A 25,401-nucleotide genomic window follows, 5' to 3' on the forward strand; every position below is an offset into this window, starting at 1 on the left:
TACCCCGTTCCGGCCCGGACCCTGCGGTCCCTCGGTCCCCACGCTTCCCCGGCCCCGCCCCTGGCCCCGCCCCGCCCCTCGGGCCAGGAGGTGTAGACGCGGGCGTGGGGAAGCCCGCGGGCAGGCTTCGCGTGCTCGGCGCGCGGGGAGACGGTCACCGCTCGCTGAACACCAGCCGGGGCGGGGACGGGAGCAGGCAGTCAGGATGTTTCTGGAGCCCCAGGTAGGGATGCGGTGCGGTGAGGGGCAGATGCGGGATGGCGGGTCGGCCGGGAGGTGGCGAAGTGGACACGCTGGCCGGGCACTGCCTTGGATGCAGCAAGACCACGGGTTCTGGCGCCACTGAGCTCGGGAAGCGGGGCGTCCGTCCCCAACGTCACTGGCTGGGCCGGGAGGGAGCCCGTCCTGAGGAGCCACTGCGGCTCCCTGTCCGTGTCCCTACTCGGGCACCTGCCACCAGGTGGGCCATGCTCAGGCTGCTGTCGCTGCTTGGCCTGTGCCTGGAAGGGGAGGCAGGAGAGGGTAGGGGCTGCCCAGGTCCGGCACCGTCAAGCTTGGATCCTTGCCCAGGCTTGGGCTCGGAACCACCTGTTTGCCCCAAGGAGGACGTGCGGAGAGGGGGGTGGGCCGCGGTGGAGTGGGCACGGGGGAGGCAGGTGCGGTGTGGGCCAGAGCAAGGGCTGTTTATATATTGGATGGGGTAGTGAGAACAGCGAGTGGCGGCTGTGCGGACTGGACTCAACCCCGAATGCAGGGCTATTTAAAGAGAGGGCTGTTCTGCAATCAGGCCTAGCCTGGGACCATATTGCATTTCCCCAGCTGTTTTACTAACAGCCTCTGGTGAGCCTGCTGGCCAGTGTGTTCAGCTGCCCAGGTCTGGTGCCCATCTGTTTCTTCACCTACCCCCCACGCATGTTTTGCACACTTGCTGTGAGATGAGCCAGAAGCAAGCACACTTAGGGCTGGAAAGATAAAAGAGCAGAAGAGATGGGTAAAATGCAGGGACTGTTACGTGGTGCTAAGGGCTACAGTGAAAAAGCAAAGTAGGAAAGAAATGGAACGTGAGGAGTTGTCACAGGCAGCTGGAGTTAGTCTGTAGTGACAAATCAGCTCCTCAAACCCAGTGGTTGTAATGACGTGTACAGTTTTCACTCAAGTGGTGTCCGTCATGGGTCAGCAGGCCCTGCCTGGGGACCAGGCTGACAGGGTCCTGTGGCAGGACAGAGAATGTCCTGCACTGAATCTAAATACACCATCCCAGAATGACACGTGCCACTCCACTGACTGAGGGAGAGCCAGAGGCCTCGTGGCACTGGGTCCTGTCACGATAGCCCTACTCAGCCCGCAAGCTGGTGTCCCCACACTTGGTGCCCTGTGTGCTGACCACAGATGTGGAGTGGCATTTGCACCTTAGGCAAGGCGTCAGTTGTGGCCTCAGAGGTGTGCCATGTGCACAAAGATGTGACAAAGGGGAGCAGGAGGGGGCTCCCTGGGATGGGGAGGGAGCACATCCGAGGCCCAGGGTGGGGAACCGCCTGCTTGTCCAGGGTCAGATTAGAGGCTGAGGTGACAGGATATAGGGTCAGCAGGCTAGGAGGATCGGAACTGACTGGACTGTAAAGGCACTGCTGGGCTGTTGTGTGGAGGGCTGAGGACAGCCACTGGCCATTTCAGGGGCCAGGGGACAGATGATGCATTCTGCTGGGAAAGCCAAGAGGCCTTGCAGCTGGTGAGATGTGATGAGGCACGAGGGACTGTGGACAGGGAGGAGTTGGGAACTCCCTGAAAAGGCTGGAGATGGCCAGGGGAGAGTGTGACATGATGCACGGCCTGGACTGGACTTGTCAGTTTGGAGCCAGTTTGCTCCATCCTGGGGACTTCTGTGGCCTCCCAACCACACTGCCTGCCCCTGCTCAGCTAGCTCAGGACAGTGAGGACCTGGCCTATCTTGCATGCTTGGTCCTTCCTGTCTGAGCTCCCCAGCAGAGCCAAGGGGCTCCAGACCTGGGGATCTTCAGCCCTCAGAAGCACAGAGCTGGGAGAAAGCAAGCCACTTGGGTCAGCTGGCCCTTCTGTGTCTTGGAGGTCCAGGCCTGGTGAGCACATGGTGCATCAGGACACCTCCATGCTGTGCCCAGAGTCCTGCCAACCACACGGGGAGTGGCAGAGAGGACACTGCTTGGGGGTGTCATACCCTCATGGAAGGCAGAGTGGCCTGCACCTGGGCTCCTTGGGCCTTATCCTCTGAGGAGCTGTGCAGGATGACCAGGGCAAGGCTAGATGGGTCACTCAGGAGGTCCAACTATTCTGTTTCCTTGCCCTCCCCTCCTAGCCCATGGGGAATCCCTGGTTAATCTTGGAAGCCCATTTCAAAGTAAACTCCTCTAGGAAACCCTCCCTGGCTTCTCCCTGCAGGGGTTGTTCCCCATCCCTATGCCTCCCCTAATCTCTCAAGGAGATCCCTCTTCACTGTGGTGTGAAGCCTACCTTCCCAGCAGACACTGAGGTCCTACACTGAGGATCTAGGGTTCTTCCATTCAGACACTGTGCGGCATAGTCTGAGGGGGGCGGTTTAGTGGATGTTTGTTGACTGAATATGTGAGGGAAGGAAGGAGTAAATAGGAGCACTGGAAATGCCTTGTACAGATTGTCTAGTCCTACCTTCTTGTTTTATACACGTTGGCCCAGAGAGTCCATGGCTGCCTAAGGTCATGGGTCAGAGCTGCTTCCTGTTCCAGGTTGCCTCTACTGTGCCAGGTTGTAGGCTGCCTGGGTACTGGCAGATTCCAGGATGAGGGGCAGCTCAGAGGCAGATAGGTTGCAGGGCCCGAGGGGACCTTCCAGTAACCCCAGGGGAGTGGTTGGGGGAGTGTGGGGATGGCATGGGGTCTTGGGAGGAGGAAGACAGCCCAGAACTCTGCAGCCCCTGAGTTCCTGGTCGTGTGGCCTGTTGGGCAGGCCCCCTGTTGTGGTCCCAGGCTCCAGGGGAACAATCCCCCCACCCCCAGCTCCCCCGCGCCTTCCTGGCTGCCTGGCCCCTGACATTTCCCAAATGTCAGTGCAGCTGCGTGTGAGCCGCCCCTGCCATCCTGGGCCTATGAGGGTGAGTCAGAGGAGCTCTGAGGAGCCCTAGCGGCCTCTGGGAGCCAGGCCACCAGCACAGGGTATCCTGGGCTCTCTCAGCCTCACTCTTCCAGGGTCAGGTGTTGGCAGACAGGAAGCCATGGCCCCTGAAGCCCATCCACAGCAGTAGGGGAGCTTCAGGAACCTTGCCTCCCTGGGGGCCAACCATGTGAGCATCACAGAACGGGAGCGCCTGTTCAGGAGGTTGAGCCCAGCAGGGCAGCCAGGGTGAGTGTGCACGGTCACCTGTGTGTGGCCAGGGCCAAGGCTGCAACCTGGCTGATCTACTTGGCAGAGCAGCCCACTGGGGACAGTACTGTCCCTAGACCATCACTGTGGGGCCTACAGGGCTTGGAAGGCTGAGGAGACACACAGACACACAGACTCAGAGACACACAAACAAACAGAGATGCATACAGACAGGGAGACATCCACAGGCAGATATAGACACAAAGACATAGAGAGAGATATACATGGAGACAGAGACATACACAAACCCAGACACAGAGACACAGAGAGAGATACACAGATTCACAGAGGCACAGAGATACAGACAGACACAGACACAGAAACACATACAGACACACAGACCAGACACAAAGACACACTTAGAAGTAGTTATACACAGACACAGAAAAGCAGACACATGTGTCTGCAGTACATGTGTACAGGCATGCACAGTTACAGAGATACACACAGACACAGATTTACAGATACATACACACAAACACAAAGACACACAGACACAGACACATAGCAGACTCATACACACAGAAATACATGGGTTCACACAGAGACACATAAACAGACACACAGATACACACACACACACTGGGACACACATACCCAGACACCTACTTAAATACAGACTTAGACACACATGTACATACTCAGATACACTTAGACATATGCATATACACAGATATACACACACACAGGCACACACACTCCAGCACACACACTCTTCCATGGTGCTGCAGTGAACATCCCAGAACCTACTCCTATGTGGGGACCCCTGTACCCAGGGGAGGCAGATATCCCTTGGTTTTTAAGAAATTTATGTTAGATAATTGATCACTCAACTCTTTTATTAGTTTGAACAGATTTTTAGTTTGATTTCTGGAAAACAAAAGAAATTAAACGTTTTACCTGCTTTGTTTCTATTGCAACTTTTATTTATTTTCTTAACATTTGGTGTTTTCCAAAAAGGGCAAAGTAACCTTAAGTAATAGCAGGCAGGCATCCTCAGCCTAGTCCCCTTCCCTGTATGGAGAAGGCCTGAGTGTTTCATTGAGTCTGAACTTGGCCTGATGGCACACAGCTATTCTTCATCATAAACAGCCACCTCACTCATGGTTGTCAGGCATGTACACCAAGAATGGATATTCAGTTCGTCAAAGGCCTTCCTACACCTACAAAAGCAATCAGATGTCTTTCCTCCTTGAATGTGTTAATGTGTTGACCTGTTAGCTTTTCTGAGCTCCTTCCTCCTTGTGTTCCTGGAATAAATCCCAGTGGGTCAGGCTCTATTTGCTTAAAAATGCTGTTGCGTTTGTTTTGCTGATGTGTTGCTATGTCTCTTAGGGCATTTGTCATTGATATTCGCAGGTAAGAATTCATACGTACTTCCTATGAGGAGATGCATTGGTCACATTTATAAATCATGGTTATTTTAGCTTCATGAAATGAATAGGAAAGCTTTTCAACATGAGTTGTATAGTTGAAATTGTTTAAATACTGAATAAAATTATCTTATTCTCGAAGGCCTGAAATAATTCATTTTAGAAACTCTCTCAGCTAGAGCTTGCTTTTATTTTTCCCTGAGGTTTAGTTGACTGTTTTTCTTAATTTGTACCATAGTTGTTGGTCTTCTTGGGTATTAAGTGTGTTTAGTCTATTTTGGTTATTTTTATTTTGAAGAAATATCTCAGTTCAAAGAGCTTTCAGATCATAGATTTACCTTGTAAATTCTTTTAAAGATTCTTCTCCATATCTGCAGTTAGATCCTTTTTCATGCCCAATTCATTTTTTCCTTCCTCCCTCCCTCCCTCTTTTTCTTCCTTCCTTCCTTCCTTATCTCTTCTCCCCTCTCCTCCCCTCCCCTCCCCTTTCCTCCCCCCTCCTCTCCTCTTCCTTCCTTCTCCTCTCCTCTCCTCTCCTTTCCTCTCCCCTCCCATCCCCTCCTCTCCTCTCTCCTCTCCTCGGGGATGGAACCTAGGGCCTCTCATATGCTAGGCAAGTGCTCTACTACTGTGTGACACCTCCCAGCCTCAGGAATTTATCTTTTTAATTTTTATTTTCAATGAGTGGAGGCAGAGATCAGGAAGATCAAAGTTCGCGGCCAGTCTGGGCAAATTGTTCACAAGAGCCTATGTTGAAAATACCCAACACACACACACACACACACACACACACACACACACACACACACACACTCTCACTCACTCAGCTCTGAATTTAATAAGCAGTTTACTCCCTTTCTCTGATTAAATCCACTATTTACCTTTTGGCAAGTCCTTCCTCCAGTTTGTTTTGTTACAAGTCTGTTTTGTTTAGAAGCTCTTTTTTTTTTTTGGAGGTGGGGATTGGTATTTGAACTCAAGGCTTCTTGCTTGTGAAGCAGGCTCTCTACCACCTGAGCCATACACCTCTAGTCCATTTTGCTGTGGTTATTTTGGAGGTAGAGTCTCTCGAATTACTGCCTGGGCTAGCCTCGAACTTCAATCCTCCTGATCTCAGCCTCCCAAGTAGCTAGGATGATAGGCGTGAACATTTTGAACATAGTGCTTAGTGAGATCTATGAATTTTTCTCTGAGTGTAGCTTTGGCTGTCATCTTATCCCTTGTTGCAGTTAGTTTTCAGACAGATCTGTAATTGGACTCTGGATGATTGTTGTGTTTGTATGAAAGCTGCTGTGTACATGGCATGGGGTGGGGAGTGCTTTTAGGACATGTATGCTGTCCTGTTTCAGAGTCTGTAGCCACTGGTTAAGGCCATGGCTCTCAGGACACAGCATGAAGCTGGGCACCCTTCTGCCCCCCCCTCAGCCCCCGCCCCCGGTCAGCAACACACAGAAAGCTCCCTGCTCCCATAGCACACTGGGTTGTAGGATGCCACTCTGGGTGTCTGCCAGGATGATAACAAAAGTGAGGGAAATTGATTTTTATTTATTTTTAAACACAAAGCAAAAATCTCTGCCCAGACTAATTAGATGTCATTTAAAGATAAAAGAACTGTGTGTTCTTTCTTCGTGTCCAAAACCCACAGACAGCTAGCGAGGGTGGCTGCTTGCTCTTTGAAGGGCCTGTCCCATTCATCCATCCTTTGTGCCCAGTGTCCCAGTCAGCTTGGTGTTCCTTCTGGTGATCTTGATCTTTGTCGCAGGCTTTCAGCCTGGTTGACACTGCTGGGGGTGTGCATGGGGGTCTTCCTGTTGAAGTTGGGCGGAAGCCCTGGCTTTCATGTTGGGCTCTAAGCAGGAGGACATCCTCTCCCAGCAGTCTTTAGTGAATGCCCTTCTAGGAAGGGGGCACCAGAGGGGGTGATTTCAGATGGGGTGGGCTCTACACCCTGCCTCTTCCCTCCTCTGTGGTCCTCTGAGGGAACTCCTAGAAACATAGGACTGGCTGCAAAGATGACCTTGGTTTGCCTCTGTCCAAGCCTGTGCCCACCTTGGCCTCTAGAAGTCCTAGAGCTGCCCCATGTGCAGGAATCTGTACCACAGTTGAATCCCATAGAGTTGGCCCAAGAGGAGGAGAGGCCAGAGGCAAGGAGCTGGGGAGGCCCCTGCCCCTGCCCCAGCCCTGGGTCAGCAGAGTGGGAGTTAAGCCTCGTGGTCACCCGCCTGTTGGGAAAGGACCAGATTGTCTGGATTCCCACCTTCCCCAACCCTGGGCCTCTCAAGTCTCAATAATGAGATGGTTATTGGTGGACAATGACATTCTGTCTCCTGAGCAGCCACCAGAAGAAGCTGACTGGACAAAAAGAGAAAAGGGTGGAGGAAAAATAGGAAAAAACCCAGACTTGGCAGAATTTGTGTTTAGGAGTGTGGAGATGGCAAGATTTTGTCAGTCAATTCAGATACTGTTTGGTAATAGAAAAGAATTCAGGAGAAAAAAATGAATCATGTCTGTAGCAGCTTTAATTATCAGCGTTGCTCTGAGGTCAGGCCTTTGTGGAGCAGGCGCCTGACGAGATGCCTGTGGCTGGTGTTCTGGTTCCCATGGCAGCCACCTGCCTGCTGGAGCCCAACCCCTGGCCCTGTGCCAAGCCCAGGACTGCCCTGGCCCACCCTGAGGGTACACAAAGGTAAATGCAACCCTTCTTCACGGCATTGGTGAATATGATTTCTTGAAGCTTGACTTATGTGGCAAACAATGGCTCATGTCTTGCCCTGATGCTCTTTGGGCTGGGAGGATGGGAGATAAAGGTGCAGAGGATGGGGCCAGCCTTGTCCTCCCAAGGACGGCCCTGCTAGAGAGGCCACAGGGAGTCAGAGGGAAGAGAAGCCAAAGACTTAAGGGGTAGAAGATATGTGTCACCCCCAATCCTGGCAACCTGGCGAGAGCCAGCTTTGACCTGTACCTGCCTGGAAGCTGCCAGAAGGAGGCAGCTTCTCTGTTTTTTTTCTGTCTGTAGCAGGGGCCCACTGGCTGTCCTGGGTGTGGAGAGGTGAGAAGGGCCCTGGAGGTGGGATGGGGAGAGGACAGCTGCAGTTCCCATAATCCATGTGTCTAGAACAGGTGCCCGTCAGTGTTCTGCAGTTCTGATGCCATCAAAGCCACCAGGTAATGGGCACATCTTGAGCCTCCGGCTTCTTTTCCAGCTCACTGTCGCCTGTGAAACAGGATTGGTGGTCATGCCTTACACAGGAGGGTGCTGACCCTGCCTAGCCAGTTCAGGTCTAGCCTGGGCTTGCAGCTGGACCCTGCTGATCCGCCAAGCTGTGTGTGGTACCCCAACAGACAGGACCAGATCTTTCTGGAGCTTAAGGAAGACACATTTCATTCAGTTCAAGGTTAGGGAGATCTGGGAGCTGCGGTTTGGGAAGGCAGAGAACAGGCGCCAGGAGGAAGCTTCTTGGGGTTCCAGAGGCAGGAGGTCTGTCAGGTTGGATCACTGGGGAAGGGCCCTTCCAGCCTGGGGTAGAGGAGCAGGATAACTGGCAGCAGATTTGAGGCCAGGAACCACACCCAAGGGCGAGGGCAGGCCTGAGACCCACTTGGGGCACAGCAGGGTCTGGTTTCCATGGTCCTGGCTCCAAGCCTCTCTTGCACCCACTGAAGTTTTAGAAATGATGGAGAACTAAGCTGAAGACTTGCTCAAGCGTTGATCTTCACCTGCGCGTTGTGGAGTAGGTGAGGCCCAGAGAAGCTGGGCCATGTGTTGTTCACTCAGGACTTGGGCCAGGCTCTCTGAGTGCCACCTGGCCCCATGGAAGGTTGGGGACTGCATCCATGAGGGGGATGGAGACAAGAGACACTTGAAATTGTGATGACATGGATGTTAGAGAAGCAGGGACTCAAAGGAGGACAAGAGGGGCACGGTGTGTGCAGTTAGGAAGCTCTTCTCCCAGCAGATACTTTGCCCCTGTCCCGAACCCGTGGACCACCTATGCTAGCCAGAGTATCCCATCACCACTTGTGCAGTGAGACCCCCAGAGGTATGGTGAAGTGACCTGCCCATAACCAGCCACCTCTTTTCTTCTAGTTCTCTGTCAGTTAGGGATCAGCAGATGGCAGGGAAGAGGAAGTGAGGTGATGGGGGTGGGTGCTGAGGGAGCTGTGGCTGGGAGGGTTCCTCACCTGGAGGTCCTCCTCACCTGGGGGTGGGGCTCCTTACAGCTGGCTTATTCTTGCCTCCTGTTGGCAGGAAGGGAGACTGTCCAGAACGCAGGCAGTTTGTTCCCGAATTTTTAGTGCCTGAGCCTCTATCCAAACCAGGAAAACACCCAACACTCACCTGTTCCCTCGGGATGGGTTGCTGAACCTGCAGGAGAAGTGGGCCCCTGGCCTCAGCTGACTCACCACTCCCTCCACAGTCCCTCCCCCCACCCCCACTGAGCACATTCTTAGTTGTAATTTAGAATCACCATTCTAGAGAGTAGTGGCTACTGCCAGCATCCTGGTGGCCTCCTGAGCAGTATTAAAGCTTATCTTCTGTGCAAAGGTCAAAATCTGACCAAACAATCTGGTGGCATCCCCTCCCCGGTGCATTTCAACAAGTGTTTCATTTAAAACTTCACATGACTTTCAACCTCCTGCTTAGAATTCTTTGGTATGTGAAGCAAGGCCCATACATGTAGCCAGCACCTCCAAGGGGATCAGGGATCACCTGAGGGATTCCAGGGGAGACCCCAGGGACTGGGAACTTCATCCCAGGAGTTTGGACAGGAGAAGTCCACCTGAGCCCAACACAGGGCTTGACAAACACCAAACACCCCTCCTTCCCGCCTCCTCCTCAACATGGCTGGCTCAGGGTGGGGTGGGGGCTGGGCAAGGCCAGAGACAGCCCAGCACTGCTGGTGGTCCTGACCTGGGCACTCCACAGTCACACCTAGCAGGGTAACTCAGACATAGACATGAGTGAGCCAGCCAGGAAGGCTTTCCAGACAGCGGGTGTAGTAAGGGCCCAACTGCCCTCCCCTCTCTTCCTTTTCTTCTGGAAAACTCTTGCTTTTCCAGATGCCTCCCTCACCTCTGCAGGGACACTATCCTTACTGCCCAGGTTAAGGTTACCTTCTTCTTGCCCCCTCCACCATTGTCCTGACCCCCTGTTTCTCTTCTTTCTCTGTCTGGGGCACTGACCTCTTCTAACCCATATCACCTCCTTAGCTGTGTGGCCAGGTGGGCCAGCCTCACCTGCTCCAGTGGGTGCTTTGTGGGGCCAGCAAGCAGTGCATCTCCTTTGCTGAATCTCCAGTGTCTGGGCAGGTACTTGTAACAGTCCTCAGTGAATGGATGAGCGAATGGCAAAGATTAAGGGCTGTGTGGTGTACCTCACCTCCCACACCCACCCAAGGCAAATGATTTGGGAGCCTGGCAGCCTTGAAGGGCAATTAGGGTTCATCTGTAAGGTCTCTGGCAGAGCAGGGCTTGTGTGTCACCTTTCAGGGTCCCACTAGCTAGCATGGCCCTTACTGTGAGCCTGTGAGTCTGCCTCTCAGTTATATGGTCCACCAGGGTAGGGGCACAAGGCTGGGCCCCAGCCTCCTCCAGGAGCACCCCCCTCTCTCACCAGCCAACAGAGGGGAGACTGGCAAGATGTATAATTTTCAGTTGCTAATTGTGATGCCCTGCAGCTTGCTGAGCTAAAAATAGCCTCCGTTTTTGTTGAGTAGGTTAAAAAATAGGAGCCCACGTGCCGCCTCAGAAAGTAGCCCCCTTGCCAAGCCTGGCAGACTGGGCTGGCTGGTGCCCCTCCCCCAACCTCCTGGTAAAACCCTGGGGATTTGTTTAAAATGTGCCCCGAGGGCCATTGTTGTCCCAGTTTTCCAGGAAGCAGAGTTTCTTAACCTGAGGCCCGGGGGTGAGCTTCTGGGAATCCTCCAGCCCCGGAAATCACACCCAGAATATGAGAATGTGCACTTGTCCATGTGCTGTCTGGGCAAAGGCCTCAGTCTTCATCTCATGCACAGAGGGTCCTGTCCGGCCAGGGATGCTTGGGCAGTGTTGAGCACAGGGCCTGGGCAGACTTGCACATCCCTGCTTGCCTGAGTCGGGATGCAGATTCTGGAAACTGAGTCTCAAGGATCCTCATCTGAGAAGTGGGCATCTCTCTGAGTTATGCCAGAACTGTGTTTAGGTGAGATGAATTAAGTAACACCTGACGCATGGCTTGGCTCTAGCTCCTAGTGATAGGCATTTGAAGCCCAAAAAGTTTAGCTGAAAGCTAGTTCTACATTTCTCAGAAACTTCCAGAACTGTAGACTTCAGGATCTGCGGCTGGGGCCTAGAATTCTGAATGTGTGTGGGGAATGTGACCCTGACAGCTCTTCCCTTTAGAGTTGTTGCTGTAGTCCTGTGCAGGAGTCTCTATCCCCTCCTTAGGTAGAGTGAGGTTGGCTACCTGTAAGGCTAGTCAGTTCCCCCCAGGGGCTACCTTCCAACATTCCTCCCTCAGTCCCTTCTGGGACTGGATATCCAACTTCATGTAGACGCCTAGACTGGGGTGAATCCTGCCTCGCCTTTCCTGGATGGGACGCACCAGGAGTGGAGTTGATGCTGGAGCAGGTAGATGGACCTCAGAAGCCTGGGGGCCTGGAGAACCGCAGGCAGGGCAGGCTGTGGCCCCTCCCATGTAGCTCCTGAAGGATGAGGTCCCTGGTCACCCTGGCAACCTTGAGCTCCTTCCTGTCCCCCCTGCCCTGCTGCCTTTGAGGTGTCAGGCTGGAGGCCCTCACGTGGGAGATGAGAGCATGTCTGCCGAGAGCAGGGATGACAGGGTGGGGTGCAGGGTCTCTGATCCCCTCTTGGAGTAGCTGGAGTTTGTGAGTGGAAGGTAGGAGTCTGCCACAAGTCATAGAAGGAATATTTGTATGTGTGTGTGAGCATGTGGACATGCTCCATCAGGGTATGTGTCCTGTTCTTGCCCAGGACATGGGGCCATAGCCAGATAACTGCCTGTCGGTACTACCCATGTGGTTTCATGTGATCCATGACAGAGCATAGAGTGCACTAGGATCTCTGCATTCACCAAGAGGTACAAAAAGGAGCCTCATTTGTGCTCTTCTGAAAGATCTTCCCAACCCTCTCCTCCCAGGTGTGTCACAGTGTGGGGCCCCTGCCATCTCACCTCTTACTGTTCCCCCTCCCCCACTTCCAATCCTGAAGCTCCTCCTGGGCCCGGCTCTTGTGCATGCAGTGTGCTCCTTAGAAGATGCTGGTGTGTGTGTGCATCTGTGTGCACACCTGTATGCATGTGCACTGGGTGCGTATGTCATACGAGAGCTGAAATGTTTGGCAGTGTCACCTAAAAGGGCCTCTCACCTGCATTGTCCTGAGGCAAAGCACCAGAACATACCTGCTGAGCAGGGTTCTGGAGATCCAGGGCCCTGTCCCAGCAGTCCTGCAGCCAGGGACCTGAGCGCAGCATTTTCTTTCCCACCTGGCAGCGCTAGTCCTGAGCTGGAACCCATGCTTTCCCTCCGTGGTCCTACAGCCACAGTGAAGTTGAGGTGTCAGCATGGAGGGCTGACGGTGTGGCCTAGCTCTCACTGCCCAAAGCAGCAGCCGGAGGGAGCCTGGCCTGTGTCTTGAGGCAGGGGGTGGGGGATGGGGAGTTTGGGGTGGCAGGGGGTGGTGCTTGGGAGCCGTCAGCAAAGGCACATTCTGGACATGAGAGGATTGCTGCTGTCCTGCAGGCCTGGCTTCCACAGAGGCCACAGCTGAGGTGAAAGCTTGTATGTGAGCATTTTATTGTGGAGTACCGTCCCGGGGAGAGTGGGAGGCAGGGAAGCAGGGTCCATGGATCTGGGGAATGTGTTCCTACACCGCCCGCCTCAACGGTGCCTTTGGGGGAGCTCTGTGACGCTTTTGAGGGAGAACTTGCCTATTGTCTCCCATGTCCCGTAGGTCACAGTTTGCCCACAGGGTGTTAACAATTACCAAGTGTCACCTACAATGCCCAGCTTCTGGCCTGCACTGTGCATGACTGGTCGGGTCTGCCTGTCTCAAGCCTGGAGTGTGCTGATGTCTCTGAGGTCAGAAGCCCTGGGTCAGGATCAGTGACAGCTAGTGCTGAGCTGTTTCAGTGCCACAGAGGCAAAGCACAGATGTGCGTGACACATAGGCCCATCTGGCACCAATACCAGAACACAATCACAGTAGCCTCCATCTTTTCACTTAGCCCTCACACAGCCCTGCAGGGAGGAGGAACAAGAAACCCTACTGCCAATTACAGCTGAGGAAACTGAGGCTCGTAGCAGCCAGGGGCTTTACCATGGATGTGGAGACAGAGAACATGTCTCCTGAGTCTACATTTCAGACTCTTCTTGTAGTCCTGGGCCCAGCACCAGCAACCACTGGGGAGGACTGAGGTGGGTCAGATATCACCCGTGGGGTGCGTGCAAGGGCATGAGAGGACTTTCGTGTAGAAGGCTGGGGGCCACAGCTACATGGAGGCTTCCTGAGGCAGTGTCACCTGTGCTGGGCCAGGGATGGGTGGCAGGTAGCAGGTGTGAGTCCCATGAGGGGGTGGCTGCAGGACCCCAAGCCACTTCATGTTCTGGGGAATAGCAGAGATGCCAAGTGGGCCTACTGGCCTAGCCTGGAGGGCTGGCGAGTGGTGGGGGAGCTGGGGAGAGGGGGAATAGGGCAGCAATAGGAAGCCTCTCAGCCTGGCCAGCTACCACTAGTGCTGTCTGCAGGTCATCCAGGCCAGCAGCTACAAAGGGCTTCTAAGGCTTACCTCTGCCAGGTAGCCTTCCATGCTTACCCTCACCCTGCACGGCAGTGGGTGTGGTCTTCCCATCTGGCCAACCAGGAAACCTCACTTCACACGGGGAGGTCTCTTCCTCCATGGTGCCCCCAGAAAGCCAGGTAAATCCAGGTATTTTCTCTCTCCAGCAGGCAGGCCTGGGGGGGCTCCTGCCTGTGGACCAGAGCCCATCTTATGTTCACCTGGCCTGGTGCAAGAGGTGGGAAGCTTTCAAGGCCTATCTGCAAGGAGACATGGGTCACCTGGCCCTGCCTTGCTGTGTGCATTTTTCTGAATCGATTTCATCTGTAATTAGAAGGTGCTTGCTTCTGGCCTGAACAAAGGAGGAGGTACAAGGAGACTGGTCCCTACACTCTGCCATCTGGACAAGGACAGAGGGGAAGGTGAGCCCACTCCAGCTGCATGTCCCTCTGCCTGGCTTCAGTGGCTTCCCATGCTCACTGAGCCCCTGCAGCCTGGCAAAGGTGCTGGGAGTGCCAGGAGCAGCTGATGAGGAGGGGCCTTTCCAGGCTTCTTGAAGCTCCAGTTTGCTCCTGGAAATCCTTGGAAAATGCCAGTGCCTGGGCCAACCCCAGACCAGTTAGGATGGGATCTGGGCAAAATGGCTTTGAGAAGTTCACAGGTGGTCTGGTGTTAAGCCACAGGTGAGGGCACCTGGTTTAGCTGGCACAATGCCTGCAGGGGAGCTCGCTGACATTCCAGTCACCTGCATATCTAACTCAGATGCAGATTCTACCAGCAGGCCTGGCCTGGGCTGAGATCCTGCATTTTAAACACGGCCGGCTATTTCAGGTACCATACATGGCTTTAGAGCATCTGTGCAGGGTGGGCTTCCTGGGTCCAGAACCTACATGGCCTATAGGGGGCACACCTAGCATCGTGGCTGTGAGAACCAGCACCTGAATGAGGATGGGGGGTAGAGGGGGGCGATGAGGGTCTAATCAACAACGTGGCACGGGAGCTCTTTGATCTCCCTACAGACCTCTGAAACAATGAGCCCTCTATCTTTAAGGTTCCTAGAGGCCAAGTATCCTGGATCCTGACGGTCATGAGAAGCGGAGCTGGGCTGAGACTTGGGCCTCCCTCTAGGAGCCTTTGCTACTAGCTCGCTTGCATCCTGGCCTCTGCAAGCTCACTGTGGTACCTGGGTGGTGACTTAGTCCCTGAGCCTTTCTTTGGGGTGGGGCTGTTATTGTGACAAGTAGTGAGGTATTCAACAGCTACACTTAGTGTCATGGTGTACACTGAATACTTTGCCTTGGTTATTGCTGTGTGTGTGCATGTGTATGTGTGTGTGTCCTTCCATCGTGCCCCTGTGGGCTTTGCTGATTGCCTGAGGGGGTTCTGAGCTCTGCTGGAACAGCACCCCGCTGCCCTTCCTAGGCCTGTCCTCCTGGAATGTAGCTCAGTCCTGCCAGGCTTTCTGTCCCCTCTCTGACAGCAGAATACCAGAGTCCCAGACTGGTTCCCACTGGTTCCGGGTCTTCTCAGCTCTGGAGTCAGTCTCCCTGCAGGCTGAACACAGGGTCTTGCCAAGTGGGGTTCAGCAGAGGGTATGAGAGTTAGCTCACCTTCTGACCAGAGCTCCTGCTGCTTCTGCAGAGGGAAAACCAGGGGCTTGGGTGAGGGGGCTTTCCTGGCCAAGGTCGTAACCCACTGGTCACCTGTTGAACCCAGAACTGTGCATTCTTGAGGGAGTTGCCCACAGAGCATGGGCCTCGGGCATCTGAGAGGCCGAGTGCAGATGGTCACTGAGCATTACTCTGGAGCTGCAAGAGGACCCAGAGGTGAATGGTAGGTCATTTCTCTCCCGGTGGGTCAGTAGCCAGGACAAACCCAGGGAAGCTTCTCGGAAGTGGTAGCACCTGGGCTGCCTGGAAGATCCTAGGGATTCCTTACTTGAGCTTCTTCCCACTGGGCCTCAATTTCTCTGTTTGAAAAATAAAGGGTGTGCTCAATTTAGGACCCTCTGCCTCAACTGCAGAAATCCATGGAGGGCTTGTTGCAACACAGATAGACGTTAGGCTTGACCCTGTTTCTGATGTGTCTGAGTGGGGCCTGAGAATGTGCCTCTAAGGTATGTGTTGTGAGATGTCAACGCCATTAGGTTCCTGCTGGCCCGACCTTTAGGGGACCGCTCTGATATGGCTCCATCCTCAGTGGACGGGCTCCTGAGCCTGGGGCCTTGTGCCAGAACTTTTCTTGAGTTCTCACCCTCCTTGCAAAGGATCTCCAGAAAATTCCAAGGCAGCCTCATGGGGGTGTGGTCCGTGTGCTGGGTCATGGGGAGATAAGTGGCTCTCTCTAAAGACCCTGGGGAGCAGAAGGCTGTGGTCCTCTACTGGCAGGCTAGTGTCTGCTCTGTATAGTGGGGAAAGTGAGGCCAGTGTGGCTCTCGGGCTTGCTCCAGTGGGCAGGGCTAGCACTGAGTCCTGTGGGCTGTGCAGGGGCCATGGAATGGAGGCTGTGTAGGGCCCTTTCTGCTGTTTTTTGAAGATCGCTCTACTTGGCATAAGGAGCCCCCCATTGATGGAGGGCAATGTGGCTTTGTGCCTGCACCATGGGGCTCCTGCTTGCCAGTGACAGGGAGCCTGTGCATCGAGGCTATCTGTGGCCTCCACCATGGCAGAAAGGTCTGGCTCCTGCACCTGGTATCAGTAACCTGTGTCCCAGACCCACCTGCCCCTCTGGGTGGGAGAGGGTGAAACAGGCCATGGGAGGCCTCTGCTGGTAGCAGGAGGGAGAGCATACTCCCAGCTTCAGAGGCCCCAGGCTAGCAGGTGCTTTGCTGCCCTGGTCCCCACTGGTTGGCTGTCTTGGTCCATGGGGAAGCTGAGGCCCAGAGGGCTTTAGACTCTTCGACGTCACAAGAGCTCCTACAGAGGCTCACGTGCAGGGTGAGGTAGGCTAGGCCATGGTGGATAGTTGCAGGGGATACCAAGTCACCAGGATGCCACCGCACCTGCTCAGGTATTCTAATCTCCTTGGCATCTCTGATTCTGAATGGCCAAAAGAAAGTTCCAGATCTTTCTTCATACCTCACCCTCTTGTTCTACCTTGAACTGAGATCCAAGCAGGCCTGAGACAGTCCTTCAGTGTCCAGGGTCAGCCCCTCTCCTTGCTGTCCCCTAACCTGATAGACTTTCTCTGGATTATGGCAAAAAGCACAGCTGGCTTCTAGTTGCCTCCTTTGCAGGCTCCCTCTGTCTTTGCGCTGGAAGCCTGGCCCCACCTCAGAAGCAGCAGCAGCACAGTTGGCCCAGCCCTCAGACCACTGTCCTTGCATATCCCCTCCACACACACCAGTCTCAGGACCTTGGCACATCCTTCGTGCCTACAATGATCCTTTCTTATCTCTGGGAGCTGCATGGCCAGTGACACCTATCATTCACATTGCCTTCCCCCAGATTCCCTGTATTTTCTCCCAGCTTCTCCATAGTCCCTCCTCTTCCTTTGGTCGTAACCTCAGGAGGTAAGCTGCACTCAGGCATGAGGTCTGGCATACGTGCAGCAGGTGCTGAGGGACCACCAAGCAGCCCCCCTCCCTACCCTTGGAGGATAGGGAGTTTCTTGGGTGCTGCTGCTGGGATTTCACCTTGCACCCTGCCTGCGTGCAGGCTGCAGGCTGCTTGGGACGGGCCTCATGGAAGTGCCTGGATGCCTCACAATCTCATTCTTCTCTCCCAGGAAACTATGCCCCAGACATCTGTGGTCTTCTCCAGCATCCTTGGGCCCAGCTCTAGCGGACAGGTGCAGCCCGGCATGGGGGAGAGGGGAGGTGGGGCCGGTGGCGGCTCAGGGGACCTCATCTTCCAAGATGGACGTCTCATCTCTGGGTCCCTGGAGGCTTTGATGGAGCACCTGGTCCCCACAGTGGATTATTACCCTGATGTGAGTGTCTGGGGCTTGGAGGGGAGGTAACAGAGAGAGATGGCCGGGGTTCCAGGGGGAGGCTGCTTCTGAGGGGAGGGAGTCCCAGATAGGACTGCAGAACTGGACAGAGCAGCAGGGGAGGGGCAGGCAGTGTCTCAGGGCACCATCTGCTCTGCACACACCAGCCCGGGCATGGAGCGAACCGGCAGTGACTTCCCTGCTGCCCCGTCCCCCCCCCCAGGCAGGTACAGATGACCCCGGGGGCACAGGAAGCAGATACAAAGGGCCCAGTGCTAAGAGATGAATTGGAGTTTAGAGGTCAAGGCCGGCAGTTGAGGGGCCCAATGAGGGCAGCCCAGCCCTCTTCCCAGAGCCCACCCAGAGCTGAGAAGCTGCTTTGTTACAAACCCTCACTGTCCAGAACTCAGAAGGGATGACCCCACCTTGAGGCATGCAGTGGCCAGGGCCAGGGCAGGAAGCAGGGCTGTTCTTCAATACCCCGAACCCTCCCTCTTCACTTCAAGATGGTATCTGCCATTCTGAGAACAGAGAAAGCATTCCCTTGTCATGTGAGACATTCCCTGCTCTGATGGATGACATCTTCTAGGAACTGTGGCACTGCCAGCTTGTGAGCTGAGCATCTATCCTCTTGGCAGGCCAGTCCTGGCTGTTGTACATTGCCCCTTTCCCTCCTAAGGGCAGTCATGTGGTTGGCCATGGATAGCCTTGTCTGTCAGGTGCAGCACGATGGGGGTCGGCAGGAGGAACCACCACTCCACTCACTAGCTTCCTCCTAACCATGGTGCTGGGATCAGCTCTGCTTCCCCACTGTCAGGCCACCACCACCCTCCCAGGGCTCTAGGAATACCTGCCTTTGCATGGTCTACTCCCCAACCCATTCTTTGTCCATCCCATAAGTCCTGTGAGAGCCTGGCTGGGGCTGGTTTTGGTGCTGTTGATACAGACATGGCTGCTGAGAGCCTAGGGGAAGAGCCAGAGAAGGGACCCTAGGCCCTGAAGAGGCCCAGGGCAGGGTTGTGGCCCTCCAACCTGACCAGGCTGTGGGACAGTGTCCCTGTGCCACAGTGGGGAGTCATCTCAGCCCACTGTCACCTAATGTAGTCCCCAGAACATTGTGCCTGGGGATTCCATCTATTTCCCAGGAAGGAAGAAGGGTGGCAAAGCAGGAAATAGTACTGGGGCATCCAGCTGGGCACTGGCTCCTCTGCAGAACCCCTGACCCTCTCCTCCCCTTACCCTATGTGCCGCAGAGCCTGGCACAACCCTGAATGCCCATCAGCTGTCCTCGCTCACACCTCTTGGAGATGGCGCAAGCTGCGTCCCTAGGCTCTCCTGCCTTGGCTGAGAGCCCTGTGGTGTGAGCCTGTGTGTCTTTCCTCACTTGCTGAGTTATCTGCTTATAAAGGGGACCCCCAAGAGTGCCACCTGCTGGCTGAGACCCTGAAAACCCATGCTGCACAACCTAGGACAGGTCACATGAAGTTTAGAGGATGGGGAGATGCCCTGGGGAGGGCTGCTGTCTGCATCCTTGTTCCTCACAAGGCTGTTTGCATGGGTACATCCAGGCCTCAGGTCCCTGTGTTCTGCTTCAGGCAGTCTATGCTCCCAGCAGCCTCCGTCCAGTTGTATTTAGGCTGGACTAAGGAAATCCCTGTTCTCTGAGCTGGGAGTGAGATGGGAGGGACCTGGGCCGTCCAGCCTGAGCAGACCTGTAGGGCAGACTGAGGTGTTAGTAGGGTAGGGCCCCTTCCAAGAAACTCAAGCAGCCAACCCTACCCACAAGTCCATCCTGTCCACAGGTCAGGGCCTGTGAAGATCCCATGGGAACTGACCCATACCAGACACAAGGTCTGAGAAATGGCTACAGGCTGTGCCCCTTCTGTTTTTCAGTCCCGTCTATGAGAATCCCAGTGACAAGTGGATGGGGCTGTGGGATGGGAGAGCAGGTGGGGTCAAGGTCCACAGTGTTTGACACTGGATCTTGGCTAGAGCAGTCAAAGTCTTGCCCAACAAGATCCTGCCCCTGCTTGACCAGGCCCTGCCATCACGAGCCAGGGAGCATCTTGGGCTGGCAACTGGCCCCGAGAGCCCCCATTCTGAGTGGGACAGAGGGTACTGGAGAATTCTAGCAGAATTGTGCCTCCAGGTGGGCAGGAGTGCAGTATCAGTGGACAGAAGCAGGGCACACAAGGTGAAGAAAGCCACACAGACGAAGGTACACACAACCCTTGGTTGAGGGCCTGGGCCAGAGGAGCAGTGGGATCACACCTGTGGCCCTCTGTCCTGTCTCCTTTCTCTAGAGGACGTACATCTTCACGTTTCTCCTGAGCTCCCGGGTCTTCATGCCCCCTCATGACCTGCTAGCCCGGGTGGGGCAGATCTGCCTGGAGCAGAGACAGAAGCTGGAGGCAGGGCCTGAGAAGGTAAGCCACCGGGGGAACACTGCATTCGTCTCCCAGCTTCTGTCACTCATGCTTGGAGAGCTGCAGTGCTGAGTAAATTGGCAGGACAGCACGTGACTCAGCTGGTGGCCCAGTGGGCACAGAGCAGCTTGGCTCTAGTCTGGTGCACCCTGGGGAGAGGCTCCTTGGGTCTCACTCCTCCCAGGTTGCTGAAAGGGATGGCTGGTATGGCACTTGCACCTGCTCCTGGGCAGAGCCCACAGACAACCAGCTTTTGGTCAGTGCCAGCATTCTTGAAATGGTGAAGTTTGTGTTATGTCTGGTTAAAAGGCAGAGGGGCCTAGGTCACTGTCACCTCTAAGGGGAGGGGTCAGGTGACAGTGCCCTCAGGCTTGCACCCGCTCATAGTGAAAGTGTGCAGTGGCCCAGTGTGTTACTTTCCCTTGGTTGTGGCCAAATACCTGACAGAAACAACTTAAGAATAGAAGGATTTATTTTAGCTCATGCTTTCAGAGGCTTCAGTTCATGGTCACTTGGTCTCATGTACTTGGGCAGAATATCATGGAGGTAGAGACTGATCTTCACTTCCTGGTGGACAGGAAGCAGAGAGAGAGAGAGAGAGAGACAGAGACAGACAGACAGACAGGAGGGACAAAGACACATCCTCCCCAGGGACCTTCTTTCTCAGCTAGGTTTCACTTACTAATGTTTCCAGAAGCAGTGCCACCAGCTGGAGACCAAATGTTAAAATCATGAGCCTGTGGAGGACATTTCATATTTAAACCAAATAAGGCTGTTTGCCATTGCCGTCTCTCCTGGCTTGAGCCAGGCTTTGGCAGGCCTGATGGTCAGAATGCCCCAACTCTCCCCTGAAGCCCTTGGGGCAGGTGGTGGAGGCAAGTGCTTGGGCCAGGCAGAAGCTGTGTAACAGGGTCTGTTACAAAAGAAGATGCTGGCTCAAGCAGTAGAATGCCTACCTAGTAAGCAGAAATCCCTGAGTTCAAACCCTAGTACCACCAGAAGAAGGGGTGGTAGGTATCCAGCCAGTAGCTGGTGGGGCTGTTGGACTTGCCCCCTCCTTACTTGCCAATCTGTCTTCAATAGAGAGGGGCAGATGAGAGTCTCTTATTTAATGGGATGCTATATGCTTTTTTATGGATAATGTCTAGTTAGAGCAAGTAAAACTGGTTTTCTACATCCTGGTAGTGATGGGGTAGGTTTTTGAAGACTAATTCACAACTGAAGCTGACTTTTTAAGGGAAATAGAGAACAAACAGGAGTCTTATAGGTGGTTCAGGTATGGCACATGCCCAGCATGGGCCCTGGGGTGGGGGGTAGGTTTTGATGTATCATTTACGATCCTGTGGTCTGTTCCGGCCTGTGACACCTCACTCTGTTCCCTGTGGCTCCAGGCCAAGCTGAAGTCCTTCTCTGCCAAGATTGTGCAGCTCCTGAAGGAGTGGACAGAAGCCTTCCCCTATGACTTCCAGGACGAGAAGGCCATGGCCGAACTGAAGGCCATCACACACCGTGTCACCCAGTGTGATGAGGTGATGTCCCCCTCAGCCCCTTGCCAGGTCACTTGAGCGTGTGCTCTGTATTTAACAAGGTGGGGTCTACAGAGATATCCCCATATATGCTTCTCTGTCACTCCCAAGAGGGTGATTCCACTGGATCTTGTTGCACCCCAGATAACGGTTCCACTGGCAAGCAATGGGCCAGACTTGCCCACAGCACTCTGCATGTGAGGTTATTACCACAACACTGTCCCGGCCCTTGAAACCCTGGGTCTGGAGTGGGGGCCTGTTGAGAAGGTGTTAGAGCCTGGGGAAGAGGTCCCTCCGATGCCTTGATCCATTCTGTGAGTCCTTCTGCTTGGGGAGTCAGTGAGAAGCAGCTCTGCTGGCCACTCGGAAAGCCACACTTTCAGCTCGCGCCCCGCAGGGCACTCCTGAGCCCACCCTCTCCAGGAGTCTGCAGGAAGCCCATGCTGTGCCTTACTCTGTCATCATGGGCCCAAAGGCTCATGGTAGGTTTCAATGGGGGATATGGGCTCAGAGTCAGACCTGTTCCTGGAGGTGAGATGTGTTTCTCCATGGTGGTAAGTGGCCTTGCCACCCACAGCAGCAACCTCATCGCACCTGTCCCCCACAGGAGAGTGGCACGGTGAAGAAGGCCATCACCCAAATGATACAGAGCCTGCTGCTGTCCCTGGCCGCCCGGAGCCAGCTTCAGGAGCTTCGGGAGAAACATCGGCCACCAGCCATGGACAAAGGGCCTGTTCTCAAGGCCAAGCCACCAGCCGCCCAGAAGGACATCCTGGGTGTGTGCTGTGACCCCCTGGTGCTGGCCCAGCAGCTGACCCACATTGAGCTGGTCAGTGCTGCTGAATGCTCTGAATGGGGGTGGGGGTATGTGTGTGCCACACTCAGTACTGACAGCCAGGACCATGGGACCCCAGTATCCCTCTTAACACAGTGCTGCAGAGACCTGCCAGTCAGACTAGGTGTCATAGGGAAGCTGGCTTGCCAGCCCTGTCACTGTCACTCAGGCTACTATGTGCCCACCGGAGCAGTGGTGTCTCTGTGCCTGGCATTGAGTCTGGAGGAACATGGCAGCCTTGTGTAAAGGAGGGGTGAGGTGGTTTATCCTGCGGTAGCCCCAGTATGGAGGACTGCCCTGGGAGGAGGAGATGGGCTTGCACCCTGAGCAGGCCCCACTCCCCACAAGGCCTCTGCCATGTGCCCCTGCAGCTCTGTCTCCTCTCTTTCGCTGCTGCAGGAAAGGGTTGGCAGCATTCACCCTGAGGATCTGATGCAGATTATCAGCCACATGGACTCCTTGGACAACCACAAGGTGAGTGAGCTGAGGCCCGTGGTGCACTCTGGGACCCCAAGTTGGCACCACTGACCAACATATTTGTGCAGGGTGGGGCAGGACTTACTCAGTGCACCCCGAGAACCTCTGATGTGTCACTCATGGTATGGACGCAGCACTGGTCCTCTGGGGCCTGCTTTACAGGGTCAGTGATGACCATACAGGGAGGTGCATGCTGGAGGGGTACAGGCTTGGCCTGGGCAGAGGAGCCAGCCTGGACTGCCAGCTTAGCCCTGCGCTGGGCAGCTGAGGAGCAGGCAGGCACAATCTGGGCTGCTGTGACACATTGAACCTTGGCCTAGGAGACCAGGCCAGCCATGGTGCTCTGAGTTCCCTGTGACCTTTGTCCCCCAGTGCCGAGGGGACATGACCAAGACCTATAGCCTGGAGGCCTATGACAACTGGTTCAACTGCCTGAGCATGCTGGTAGCCACCGAAGTGTGCCGGGTAAGTGTGCCCATGGCAGACATGGGAGCTGCCCCTTCCACCCCAGTGAGGCGGGGTGCCCCCGCCTGGATGCTCATGTGTCACACGATTCCTTAACTGACAGTGGGGACCGGGACCTCCCATGGCGTATCCCCTGTGCCCAGTGCCATCCTGCCAGCCTATGTGGCTTTGCTGGTTCTCACAGCACCCTTTTGTGACTGAGAATGGAGCAGCAGTAGGGCGTGTGTCTGGGCCTTGCAGATGCAGCCTCAGATCTCCCAGACCTAGAAGCAAAGTCCTGAGGTCCATCCAGCCCCTGTGGCCCTTTGGTGGCTTCATGATGAGGCTGTCATACCACCTTCCAGGTGGTGAAGAAGAAACACCGGACGCGCATGCTGGAGTTCTTCATTGATGTGGCCCGAGAGTGCTTCAACATCGGCAACTTCAACTCCATGATGGCCATCATCTGTGAGTGTCTGAGTGCAGGTGGGCTGCCTGTGCTACCTGCCTCGCTGTGCCCTGACCCATGCCCACTGTCCTTGCAGCTGGCATGAACCTCAGTCCAGTGGCACGGCTGAAGAAAACATGGTCCAAAGTCAAGACGGCCAAGTTCGATGTCTTGGAGGTACTGGTTGCCTGAGCCCCCTCTTATCCTGCATTGGCCAGAGGAGCCCCAGCAGCAGGGACAGGGTACTGTCACTCGGACGTGCATGGACTGTGCATGGACCTGACCTCCACCTTCACCTAGGGCACGGGTGCTTCAGCTGACCGTGGCCTTGATGCTTCAAGTGGAGCAGCATGGCCTAACGTGAGCTCTGGAGAGCCGCTAACAGTGTTTGAATAAAGTGGAGCTGACCTGAGTAATCTGGCCTTTTCCTTGGGTGACTTCTGGTCCTGAGTCATCTGGGTCCCCAGAGGCTGGCAGACTGGTCATCTTCAGACCTACCCAGATGTCTGTGGAACTGGTAGGGCCTGGGAGGCATCGGTGTATGCAGAGAAGCAAAGGAAGGTTTTGAAAGAAGGTAGTGGTGGGAGAACATGACTCTCAGGGGTGTGAGGCTTCTTTATAGCCCTCTAGAGGCCCCAGGGCTCAGCAGGCACCTTGGGCCTACTGTTCCCTGCGCTGACTCCTGGGCGACTTGGGGACAATGCCTTCTCCATCCACTGTTTTGTGCTCTGCAGTGGGCAGGGGCTTACTCAGTCTTCCCTGTGCCCCTAGCACCACATGGACCCATCCAGCAACTTCTGCAACTACCGCACGGCCCTGCAGGGGGCCACGCAGAGATCCCAAATGGCCAACAGCAGCCGTGAGAAGATCGTCATCCCTGTGTTCAACCTCTTCGTTAAGGACATCTACTTTCTGCACAAAATTCACACCAACCACCTGCCCAATGGGCATATAAACTTCAAGGTGAGCTCCGCCCCTTGTGGTCCCAGCACGGGACACTGGATATTCTACCACAGCTGCAGGCAGTGGCAGGCAGCGGCCTTGTGGCTGAATCTGCAGGTTTCCATCCCTGCTGAAGTTGGAAGGGCCTTCAGAGTGGGATGCGCCTGAGTGGCTGGGTCTGAGCTGTTACTTGGCTATGAGGCATGAGGCACAGCCCCCACCCTTCTTGAGGGATGACTTGGCCACAAAGCTTGTTGTCACAGGGAACTGGTATATACCTAGGATCTTGGTTCTGGTGATGACCCCTCCAAGAAGACAGAGAAGATCCCTCCTCCCTGGGGACCTGGGGGGAGGGCTGAGGAGGGCTTTAGGCAAGAAGGAACTTGGGCAGAGATGAGGCAGCAGCAGAGAGTTCCAGATAGAAGTAAAGAACCTACCTGTGGGGTTTCAGGGCCCTTGGCCAAGGATGGGTGGTCAGGACAAAGGCGCCTGAGGAGGTATAGAGGTCCTGGGCTTCCACAGGTAAGGGTAGGTGTGTGTTGTGGACTCCTACTCAGCCCACAGAAGTGAGGTTGTGCCTGTCCTCTTGGTGTTGCTGTGCAGTGTGGCTGGGTGCTGCCTTAGGCTGCACTCACAGATGGGCCCTCCCTGAATCCTGGCACAGAGGAGGCATAGACATGGGCAGAGACGGGATAGAAAGGCCATAGGGGATTCCTGCTGGCTCTGGTGCTGCACCAGTCACTATGGCCATGGGTTAGCCATGCAGCGCTACTGTCTCCATCCTGCTGCAACCAGTGATAATGAGCAGCAGGCAGAGATCAGAATCTGTGTCCTTTGTTCCTGACTGTGGGT

General features: G+C 54.9%; 1 protein-coding gene across 3 annotated transcripts in view; it reads left to right on the top strand.

The window, feature by feature from the left end:
* Rasgef1a (RasGEF domain family member 1A) overlaps positions 1–25,401 on the top strand; it is a 66,953-nt gene that overhangs the window by 39,023 nt on the left and 2,529 nt on the right. For 2 of the 3 annotated variants that reach the window (XM_074079473.1, XM_074079472.1), the window contains exons 2-10: positions 17,248–17,451; positions 19,755–19,877; positions 21,269–21,406; positions 22,011–22,232; positions 22,638–22,712; positions 23,088–23,180; positions 23,525–23,627; positions 23,705–23,784; positions 24,379–24,570. In XM_074079473.1, the coding sequence (XP_073935574.1) occupies positions 17,254–17,451; positions 19,755–19,877; positions 21,269–21,406; positions 22,011–22,232; positions 22,638–22,712; positions 23,088–23,180; positions 23,525–23,627; positions 23,705–23,784; positions 24,379–24,570 (1,224 nt within the window). In that variant the 5' untranslated portion in view covers positions 17,248–17,253. Of the gene's footprint in view, positions 1–97; positions 224–17,247; positions 17,452–19,754; positions 19,878–21,268; positions 21,407–22,010; positions 22,233–22,637; positions 22,713–23,087; positions 23,181–23,524; positions 23,628–23,704; positions 23,785–24,378; positions 24,571–25,401 lie in introns of those variants that run through there. The other variant, XM_020183278.2, reaches the window with a different exon arrangement.

This window comes from Castor canadensis, chromosome 7, assembly GCF_047511655.1.
Source record: "Castor canadensis chromosome 7, mCasCan1.hap1v2, whole genome shotgun sequence".
Taxonomy (NCBI): Eukaryota; Metazoa; Chordata; class Mammalia; order Rodentia; family Castoridae; genus Castor; species Castor canadensis.